At 41.3% G+C, this 11,658-nt stretch overlaps 1 protein-coding gene across 1 annotated transcript in view; it reads right to left on the bottom strand.

The window, feature by feature from the left end:
• Positions 1-593: 593 nt before the first annotated feature.
• LOC144768391 (protein-glutamine gamma-glutamyltransferase 5-like) overlaps positions 594-11,658 on the bottom strand; it is a 31,243-nt gene continuing 20,178 nt past the window's right edge. Inside the window, exons 5-10 of the mRNA XM_078652020.1 lie at positions 11,454-11,582; positions 6,785-6,962; positions 5,188-5,326; positions 2,197-2,300; positions 1,831-2,076; positions 594-947 (exon numbers count right to left, since the gene is read on the bottom strand). Of these exons, the coding sequence (XP_078508146.1) occupies positions 1,838-2,076; positions 2,197-2,300; positions 5,188-5,326; positions 6,785-6,962; positions 11,454-11,582 (789 nt within the window). The 3' untranslated portion in view covers positions 594-947; positions 1,831-1,837. The remainder of the gene's footprint in view (positions 948-1,830; positions 2,077-2,196; positions 2,301-5,187; positions 5,327-6,784; positions 6,963-11,453; positions 11,583-11,658) is intronic.

The raw sequence follows: 11,658 nt of genomic DNA, 5'->3' as shown, positions 1-11,658 counted from the left end.
TTATGGGTCAATACTGTGATATCCCCTCTTTTAATTTCTCTAACTATACACCCTTACTAACTACCCCCGGCATCTCTTCTTGTGACTCTTTTCCACCATATTTACATGAGTGTTTATTTCCAACCTAGTTCTTGCATCTCCTCCTTGAGTGAGACTCGTTTGCCCCCACTTTAAAATAATTGATTAATAGCACTATTTGACTCCAAGTTCTAAATAACACAAAGACACGCCGATTAATATTTGGCTTTTATGGGAATTCCTGATACAAATGAGAGAACTTTGCACTTTTTATGTAGCAGAAACAACAATGTTAGATCTCTGACCAATGCTGAGGGTAAATTTTGATGCAAGCATGTTTATGAAGTGATGATTAGTGCAAAGCGTTCAAACAACGCCTCCCACAAAAACTGTAGGGTCAAAATCTTACACATAATTTTAAATGTACTAATGGCATTCAGAGAAAGCCTGTGCAAAAGTCAAAATTGCATGTTATGTGAATTTCCTCAAGCACTTTTTGAATATTCATAATGGAAAATCTTTCCTGTTAATGTGACAGTAGGTTTGAATTCCATTAAAGACATAGAGGCGAGAACTATGATAATTATTATTTTACTGAAATCTTTAGCAGCAAAGAAAAATCCAACATGGATGACGCAATACTAGTACACATAACACAGAGGTTATCATTCAAGAGTCTATATGACTTCATTGTAAGGTCACCAATTATAGAGCATGAGATAGTAAAAGAAACTCTGCAGAGAAGTAAATGTTCTCTTCATTGCTCCAATCCAAATTTTCATTGAAGTAAATCTCTTGTATTCAAAGGCGTGAGCGTATCCTTGAAGTAGCCGAAAATTGATAAGGAAGAGAAGAATCCATATAGAAACTGGCATGGCTGCCAAGGACGAAAGATCCCATCTGAGAAATGAAATTAACTCTAGATTCAGCTGAAAGGAAACATAAAGATGGTAAATACAGGGTGAGGCAGGGTGGTATAATTATTCCCTTCTTGTCTTTAATAGAATCCAAAGCACCTGTCATATTAGTGCAGAAGATTTCGATTCTATTACAAGACCAAAGGCTTGATTATAACAACTTTAAAGCTTTGTAATGACATTGCAAGACACATGCTGTATAGGTTTGTAAAAAACATTTTCAAATAGATTTTTGAGACCAATCTGCTGCTTTAAAAATGTCCTCCAGAAGTCCTGAAGCAATGTAGGTTTTAGGCCCCATGGCTTCCCATGCTAACTTAGCTCCAAAAAAGGTTACGTCAATACCAGCTTCAGCCATAATCCATCGGACCTATTTTACTAGAGTTGACAAGGATACTGGATTGTACGGCTTGTTAAACAAACAGGAGGGTGGAAAGCAGAAGTTTGGGACTCATAAAAGCATAAACAGCAACACAGCTTTTTAACATCCTGGATAAAAATAAATAAATAGATAAGATTCTTTGAATATCTACTGCTAGAAATATGACAATGGGTTGGCTAAATGGACTAACGTTTGCAGTCTGGGGAGGATGCATCATCCCTTCACCCCAGAAAGGAAAATGCTGAAAACACATGTAGTTTCTTAACAGTGGTTTAAAGACAACCAGATGTTCTGACTGTTTGTAGTTTGATTGGAGATTATGATCTCTTCAATGCACGGTTAGAAATATCTGTTTCTGTTTGTAGGATGAGAGTGCACATGGTTTATGTATTATATATGCTGTTTGTTATCTATACTGAACTATTTTCAAATGCCATGTGACAATGACAGCAATATAAGCAATCTTGAGATGTTTATTAATGTCAGTCATGCAGAAGAGATGAGGTTAGGTACCTTAAGCTTATTTGTAGTTGCTGGTGATATCTTCACGTGCACTTGAGCCCACACTTTTAGTACTTATGTTTTGACCAACAGCTCTGGAGTTGCTGTCTGCTCTTTCCTTCTTCGACGTTTTCGGCTCGATGACCCAAGAAATTACATTTGCACTCACTTCTGCATACACAAAACGGCCATCGTACTTAATGTCCACTTTGCCTTCCTTAATCGCACGGACGGGGGTTGGACCACAGCAAAATATTCCTGTCGGGGGTTAAGAACAAATTAGCTCACCAGAGCAGGTGCATAGGATCAGATGCTTTAAAGCATATCGGAGAAAAGTAAGTTTCAAGAAGTATGTGTTTTTTTAAATATTGGTATTACCATCACTAAGCTCTTGAGGAGTTGGATCCACCACCTGCCATCCACTATAACCTGATGGAAGATCATTTCTGGCCATCCAGCATTCATTCCATACATGGAAATTCCTGCAAAATGGAGTACACAAAATGTAATATTCTTATAGCTGTAGTAGACCTGATGTTGAATTCTATTACAAAATAGGGTTCTTTCATGCAACACACTAAGAAATCAATGGGAAGTAATATGAATATAAATAATCATTCATTCTCTTTTCAGGTTCATTCACTTCACTGGGTCCTTTACATGAGAGCTGACAGGCCCTGACTCCTAGTTTAGCAAGAAGATGCGTCACCTTCTTCAAACAAAGTGCTGCCACTTAATTCCTGTCCACTAATGCTGACCTTGACTAGTGACACCCAGGCATAGTGGGCCTTGTGGGGTCAGTCATTTTTAAGCAGTACTTTTAACTGCCAAGGGTTACCTAGACAATCTTATCGCTGCTTCCATACCCTTGATTTTAGCACACTACCATGTTTGCACGTAATTGATTTACCCTCCCTTACCCTTCCCCACACACCTGCATGCAACATCCGGCTAATCCTCTAAAAGATCTCAGATAAAGTGACCCTTTGGGGACCCATAGGGAATTGCAGCGCCGGCCCTACGAGGAGCAAAATTGCCCGATGATGAAGCATGACATCCTCCGGGGTGTGTGAGGGCAGCAGAGGATGTAGTATGTCTTTCCTTCTCCCATCAGGGTATTTTTTACCTAGGATTACTTTTCCCCATTCTTCCCTGTTTTTAATGTATGGGTGACTATTTGCACTCAGATACGTGGGTGACTTTTGCACCCTGGTATAGGAACTTTGTCCTCTTTTTGTGAACAGATTTGGTTTAGGAGCATGGACACTGGACCTTTATTGGCTCCTTGGTCCCCCCTCTCTTTTGTTGAATTCACTAATTCTAAGGCACAGAAAAGAATAGCTGTTGCCAATCTTTATGGAATCCTTTCCTGGCTGAACCTTTCTCACCAGATCTCACTTGTCCTTGTTGTGGCGGCTACAACATGACTTGGCTACTGTAAATACTTCTGCATGTCTTCAGGCGAACGCTTCTATGTTTGTTTGCAACCTTCACCCAGTGCTAATTACAGAGATAACAGGAACTGCACCCCTCTCCCCACAGTATAGCCCAGACAATCCTTGAACCAGGACACTCCAACCTAGACTGGGGAGTAAGGAGGGTATCTCAATAAACTACTGCTGCTTAACAAGGCAGAGAAAGTCATCTCAACCTGTGCCCAATTTTCTAAATACTGTATTTTGAGGTGACCTCCTGCACGTTTGCACAGAGCATGATTTTGTGTTCCCAGTGGGCTGTAATAGAGCACTTCCCGGGAAGTTAACAATGCCAAAGACAGATAGCAACATATGTAGCATAAGAGGGGGGCCTGAGAAAGACCAGAAGCTTGGGAGGATCTCAAAATGGCAGAGTTCCCCGAATTACACTGTATGGACTTCCCTAGTGCCTTGGTTACATTTTATGGTTCAAATTAATTTTATTGTTTTTGCTATTACAACGCTACATAGGGCAGCAGAGCCGCAACCAGCTCTTTCCTCCCTTGTTCTATATGGCAAAAAAATACAACACAATCCAACATTCCCAACAACCCCCACCCCTGGTTGTACTCTCTCCACTGTGGTGTGCACAAATAGTGTGGTGTAACTTCTGGTTACATTTTAAAATGAACAAAAGCACCTTAAAACTAAATTACCATTAAAACTGTAGGTTATTTCTTCAGGGATTATGCCTGTTTTACACTGGGAAAGTGTGGGGATGTTGAGGTACTAAATACACTGGAAATATTGTTTTATATACATCTCAAAAATACAATATCCCTCAGAAATTCACTTGATCTGGCAACTTTACACCAAGCACATTGGGATTTCAGATGTATTAGTGAGTAACCAACCAAAACATGCTCAAGGGCCTGTCAACAATATACAGAACCTGGGATTTGCCTAGCCTAGTCCACCTACAAAACACACCACACACAAGAACTTATATATTCACATTTGAAGAGACAGAGGGCCCATTATCATGGTTGGATCCATTGGAAATTTCCAGAAAACTGTACAGTATCAGTCTCAAGCTAAGGACTATCAATGCTACTAAAAACCTTGCAAGAAGAAGCATTCTGTGTAGGTCTGGACCGGAAACCAACATCAACCCTGGCAGGATTGTTCAGACCATCCCCACAACTGCAGGAGGCCCCAACTGAAGCATTTTCTTATCAACTCATGACTAAAACTACTAGAATTATGCAGCAATTTAAGAAAAAATGAAATGAGTTGACTAAACAATTCAGCAAGGAAAAGTACATTTTGTGGTGTGATGTGCCAAATTTTGTGGAAGTATTATTTCACTATGTTTTAATTTTAGCACACATTTTTACTGTCTGGGCAACAATTTCACCTCCATGGCAAAAGTTTAATGTGAATACAGCAACAGAATGATGACCAAAGTTGTCTTAAAGATAGGGCGCATTGCTCCTGTGTCTGATAGCACCTTTAACAGGGTGCTCCAGGTGCAATAAGACACAGTGCACCCTATTATAATTAATGCACTGCCCACAGGGAAGACTAGAACTTGCTGCTGCCTTCCGGACACTTTATTAGTGAAAGGAACAGCAACTGTTTGAAGCAGCCATTACTTCTTTCACAGTGCAGGCCGCACTCGACCTACACTTCCAAAAGGGGGCAGAAATCCCCCTACAGGCTGCATCTGTGAGTGACTACACATGCCTGCAAGGGAATGTCTTGGGGGTACATGGCACCCACCTGTAACCCCATTCCAGTGGTATGAGATTTTATCGCGGATACTATAACGATCACTCAGATTTCTGATTATATTTGTTGTCTGTGCACTTTGCTAGTATTTATTCATTTTGATATTGCTTTACAAAGGGAATCCATTCCAGGACTGGAATGTTATATGGAACATCATCCTCACCATATGCTATCACGGGTTTCTTCCTTCAGTTCTTTTCCTTTTTTGTCGTAGAAAATGTCTACATCCATATTTCCATCTGTGTCATGGGCGGATTCAAAATTGGTCACCACTCGGGTAGGAATTCCAAGGCACCTCAATACTGCAAAGGAAAAATAGAATGTCACATCAGTGGTTGAGCCACTCATTTGATCAAAAAAGCATTTGATATGCCCATGATTAGGACAGGATATTAGTTTTGGGAAAGAGTGCTGCTTACACATGCAACATATATAAACTTAGAGAATGTGCAGATGCTGCTTTTGAGTAATTGCATTTGACCAAACTATACAGAAATATGTCAGTATGACAACATTGTAAATTGTACATTAAACACTTTCTGTTCTCTTGTTGATTTAAGGGTGATACTCATATTAAGTTTAATTTTGGATATCATTTTTTCTGACATACTGCTTGCTTGTACTCGAGCTGGAGTAACATCTAATATTGTTTATCTAGTCCTATAGAAAGTGGATGAATATTTTGATTCCAGTTCCTAGTCTGTAGATTTGGATGCTATGGAAAGTTTGAAGCATATAGTAATCCTTTGTACTACAAGTAGTAATCGGGCATTAACTTTATATTTAGTCCTGGACATGCCTATAACATAGTCAACTGATCATTCTCTTCTAAACCCCTATCATCTCCTTGACTCTATCGTTCATTATATCTAGTTGTGCAAGAACTAGTGAGTGACATTCTCAGTATAGATTTTGTTCCAGCAGCAGGCCTGCCCCTGCACACAGTTTCATTGTGTATCACACGATATATACTTGCTTTACATAGCCTCCAGGTGAAGTGCCAATATCATACGATGGTAGGGAAAGTGAGCTGGAAGCCCCCGTACTAAGTGAGCATCCAGTTTGTTTTCGCAAGCTTTAAGCAGCTGAAGTCAATTAAAGGGTGTGAAAACATCCAAAGACTTCAGCAGCAGGCTGGGCAAGTTTTTGATTTTAATGGAGGACGAACGAGATACTTCTGGCAGGGGGCAAAAGTGCCTCTCAGGCAGTTATCACCATGAAGATCTGCCACCTCCCACAGCCTCCTCCCTCCTTACACACTGATTTTGTTTTAAGTTGGTAGGACTGCATCTGAATAGAAGTTTTTTGAATCTCGGACACTTCACGACTGAGAAGTTCACCACCAATGGTCTTCTTCACTTAGAGTGGGGTACCCTCTGTGGTTACCGCATACGCCAGGACTGCCTTTTTTCCATCTCTTACATCCACCTTCCCCTTGACATTGTTTCTATGCTCGTTTGCCCTTGATCTTTTCTATTGCTTCAGCAAAAACTCCACAGAAATGGTAGATGGGCTAAATGGGACTTGGCCATGTAGTCTAAGAGTTGGGCAGAGATCCAGAAATGAATTTGTCTCCACGCTCAGTCTCCATGTTACAGACTAGTCATTTTGTCTGGTTTGTCATATCCCACCATGGGCCTAGCTTCAAAATGTTCTCTTAGATCCACAGATGCTAAACAGAGCCTGTATCATTTCTCTGATGTGCATGCATATAATGGAACATCTCATTGACTCAAAAACAAAGTTAGCCGCTCTAGTACCTGTACACAAGACGGATGCAAATACCCAGCACTGTCCGTATTTGACTCCTCTGAATCCCGACGAGGCCCACTGTCGCAGTATGGCCACACTGCTGTTCCAATCTGATGGGTTTTTTCCATTTTTGTACTCTCCACTCCAGTTGCCTTCCACCACTCCATTCTCATCATTAACATTTATCTGGAAAGTAAAATATCAATAGCTTAGGTATAGGGAAAAGGTGATAGGAAATTGAAAACAAAGGCTACTGGTCTTTACCATGTAATGTTGTAGAATTTAAATAGAGCTCCATAGTCCTGCTGACACCGTTTATATTCTGGTAGATTGTTTTGGTTTAGCACCAGATTATCCAGGATTAGTTCTCAAGGGCCAAATACTCTAGAGCAGTTTGAGTATAGTCACCTGAATATATACCTAGAAGTAATCTAAATGGAAACAATATAGTTGGTAGCTGTCCTGAAAATGTGATTTGGAACCAGCCCTTCTGATCCAAAGACATAGTGCATTCCTGTCTTCCTTTATCTTCTGCAGAATGTGTAATTGCAACATAAAAAAGCATTGGCAATGCCAACATTTCTGGCCTTAATAGAATGTTATATGGTAATGTGAAGCATTACAAACCAGACCTAAAACTCCATGTAGGTTAATGCCTGCCCTCCTATCATCTGTGCTGCATACATTAACTAGCTATCTAAGACACTGAAATACCATTCCAATGTCATGTATGTGCCACTGAAAGTTCAAGCTTAGGTAGCTGGATAAATAAACAAAATGATCACAGCTGCATGGAGGGTAAGCACTTTTTTTTGTGGAAGCATACAACATCTCCGCAATTAACACATCTACTCCTAGCTCCCAGCATGTGAGCGGGGCAAAGCACCCTCTCTAGTATTGCTCACATAATCGTTTGACAACAGCTGCGCTGCCAAGCCAGACCAAAAAAACACATCTAACAGGAATGTTTTCTGACACTATAGACATGCTTCCAAACATTCCCTACACTGTAGGTTATCACAGTTTTGATTAACTGTACTTGAATATGGTATGATGTCTGCATTTAAAGGAAAAACTGATAGAGCACAAAGTGCCAATCGTGGTTATCTGGTCATTCAAAACTGTGTGAAAGTTACAAATTCAGTCTGACTGTGTTTAATGTGGTTCTGGATACAGGGACCAGGTTAGTTCCTCTGAAAACGTTACCTTCTCAAAGCCCTGTGCAAAGAGTCCAGTTTGTGGTTGAGGAGGCTATGAGGAGAAGAGAAAGCATCGCAGATGGCCACCGATGTAGCTCAAAGAGAAGTCAGGTTTCGTTGATGGTCGTCGATGTAGCAAGAAGATCCTGTTGGGTGTCATGATGTTTGCTTCTGGAGCTTCGTGTTGGCAGTCACCATAGGCTGTCGATACTGTAGCATGAAATGCAGATCTTGTATGGGTGCTTGTCACTGGTTGCCACTGTAGTGCAGAGAGTTGAGTTCACCAGAGCTTCACTTTGGCGTTTGGAGTGGACATTAAGATCTTGGCATGGACGGATCGGTTTGCGGTCGTGACGATTTCAAAACTTCAGGACTTCTCCTTTTCTTCAAGGAGGAGCTCAACTGATACCATACCAGGGGTCCAGGACCTGGAAGACACCTTTTGGGTATCAGGAACTGACTCCAGCAGAGGCCACTAGGGCTCAGGCAGCACCAGTTGCAGGTCCAGGCAGGTCCAGTGCAGCAGATCAGATTGACTTTTGAAGGGTGGTCTCTGGAACTTGTCGAGTTCATGTACCTCAGAAAAGGAGGTTAGCTAACCCTACGAGTCACTTAGGTAGACTGTGATGAAGAAAGCAGGTCCAGTCATCCTTCTCAGTCAACAGGGCAGGTCTCAAGCAGCAGGGCAGTCCTCTAGCAGCAGGACAGTGCTTCTTCTGTATGTCCATAGGTCTAGTAGTGTGCTGAAGAGTGGGTCTGAGGGTCCCATTTTTATTCCCGATGCCAGGTTTGAAGTGGGAGAAGATTCTGGAATTCTCTCCCTCCCTGCCCTGGTCCCAGACTTCTGTAGTCACAATAGGCTAGTGTGGTGTTCTTTGTGTGTGAGCTGAGGCAGTGTCTTTGAAGTGCAAGAGTGACAGGTGATAGCTCAGCTCGTCTCATCAATCTGGGGTGGCACATCCTGCCAACACCCAAGTCCTCTACTGTGATACTGTCTGGGAAGTATACACAAAGACCAACTAGCAACTATACTAGTCATGTTACGCAGGATAGAGACTGCAGGCACCAAATAAATTAGTACAACAAACTGCAAATTGCTAAAAGTGGCATTTTCAGAATTATTACTTAGAATCTGCCTTTACCAGTAAAAAGGGTTTTATATTACAATTCTTCAAAAACCAAACATGACATTCTTACCTGCTCCCAAACAAAAAGTATCACATATTAATTGTAAATAAGCTAACCCAATGTTATCCATTGGAATAGGTAGGCCATGCCATGGTGAAAAATGAATTTGAGGGGTTTTTCACGACCAGGTCATGCAAAACCTAAAACAACATGTCCCAATTTTTAAATACAATGCACCCTGAAGTATGTGCTGTTAAGGGCCTACCTTAGGGGTGACTCAAATGTATTAAAAAGGAAAGTCTAGGCCTGGAAAAAGGTTAATTTTGGTAGGTCGTAATGGCAGTTTAAAACAGCACACGCAAGCTGCAATGGCAGGCCTGAGGCACATTTTAAAGGACTACTTGAGTAAGTGGCACAATAAGTACTGCAGGCCATCTAGCAGCATTTAATTTACAGGCTCTGGATGCTTGCAGTACCACCTTATTAGAGACTTCCAAGTAAATTAAATAGTCTAATGGGGTGAAAGACAAATTTGCCATCTTTAGAGGAAAGAGCAAATGCACTTTAGCATTGGTTAGCAGTGGTGAAGTGTACAGAGTCTTAAACATAGCAAAAACAGATTCAGAAAATAGGGGAGTTACCCTGCAGAGAGGGCCAGGCTCAACAAACTGCAAAAGCACAGCATAGCATAGCCGATACCTTCACTCCCACAGCCCCGTCCAAACATTTCGACAAAACTTCACATCATGGTCTATGCTGATGTAGGGAGCATGCAACAAGATCATAACGAGTAGCTCCACCTTCCACACATACTCATACCAAATTTCAGAAAGAGAAGGTAAGCACATAAGAAAAGAATATTCAAAATAAAGACCACAATGTACCTGCTGTGAAAGTATTTAGAGATTTAGATCCAACCAGGAAGCCATGAACACCCCTCTGCATTTTCAAGAAAAAAGGTCTCCCATAATGACTGTGGAGATCATGTCCCTGGCGTACTCTACTAATCTATCAAAATGCACCTGTAAAGAGTCATCAGAGGCTTATTGCGCACCTCAGAACCATGCCTGCAGTGCTATATGGCAAATAATGGATATATTTAACCCTCTAGAAAAGGTTATGTCACCACAGGAGATGTTAACTTAAATAGCTTTCATTCACCATACGGTCCATAGCTGGCTGACACACATGTACATCAAAGAGGCAACCTGTCATTCACTTAAGGTACGAAGGGTAAACCAGACTTAACAATAAGTATATGATTCTGACCTATCCCTAGCTGCACATTCTAAATGCTTCCAGGATTTAAGGCATGATTTTCCATCTCAGAGAAACACAATCTAAAAACAATATTATATAATAATAAAAAGGAAGCAAATGGATTATATAATTGTCCTGCCCATGTAAATTGATAGGCTCAATTTGTGGCATGGTAATTTTAAAATATTGTCATCAAGCAGCTACCTACTAGAGGTGTATTTTCAAAATAGTCTTAGGATCATCATTCAAAACACTCAGAATTGATGTCCAAAGTTCAAATGCACCATATTTAGTGGAGGAGTGTGGCTCACTGATTAGAGCGGCAGACCCTGATGCAGAGGTCTGGCCCGGGACCAGGGTTCAATACCCGACGCGGCAGGGTCCTGAGCCCTAAATGTCCACGGACTCGATAATTCTCGCCTCGGTGCCTATTCTAATCATGGGGTCCCACGCTGCAACTCTGGGCAATAGTTGCTTAATCTCCACTACAGCGTCCCACCCGCTGCGGGATGCCTGGCTTTCACCCTGGGGATACCCAGTAGGGGTTATCTCACAGGGAAAAGCCAGGACGGGTTCCCAAGGCAAGCGCCTTGATGCCTTCGGGTGATACGTGCGCTATATAAGTTTCAATACATTTACATTTATTTCTCCCATCATCCTCAACACATTAAATTCAACTCTAGGCTGCAGTATGGTTTATCGAAGATCTTTGCAAGTACTACAGGACTGCCCTTACCACCAGAGAACAATACTAGCTTCTTACAGCTGACTGAATCACATTGTTGCACCATCCACATGATGTTGCACCATCCACATGATAGTAAGTTTTGCTACTCTGCCATACTTGGCAACCAAGATTAAGACCACCAGTAGAGCATCGATGGAATACAGTAGCAGCACAACCCAGTTAATTCAAAAGTCCTTTGACAGTTTAACAGCGACAGCTTAGTTTTGCTATCTGGGACTCTTGTTGATGGCATATCCTTGATCTTGATATGCTATCCATTCCAACATGATGAGAACAATAGATTTTATATCTATTTGACGTGTAGTTAGGCATGACATATTAATCAACAATGCATTCTCTTACCATGGCACTGACGACTCTGCTCACATACGCTGGGCTGCTTCTATTGGAAACGTCTGCAGATGGGTTGTTACGGTAATTCAAACTTTTGTCAAGAAGCTGCAGGCAGATTTCCAAAATACCATCCTCAAACTATAGTGGAAGAGGGAAGAGATGAGACAGAGGATTAAAATATAGGTAATATTTCTAAAGATATATGGAGCACTCA

The sequence above is a fragment of the Lissotriton helveticus genome, chromosome 7 (assembly GCF_964261635.1).
Source record: "Lissotriton helveticus chromosome 7, aLisHel1.1, whole genome shotgun sequence".
In the NCBI taxonomy this organism is placed as follows: domain Eukaryota; kingdom Metazoa; phylum Chordata; class Amphibia; order Caudata; family Salamandridae; genus Lissotriton; species Lissotriton helveticus.
Note: the sequence above shows the minus strand (reverse complement) of the source record. Positions and strands in the feature narration are given on the sequence as shown.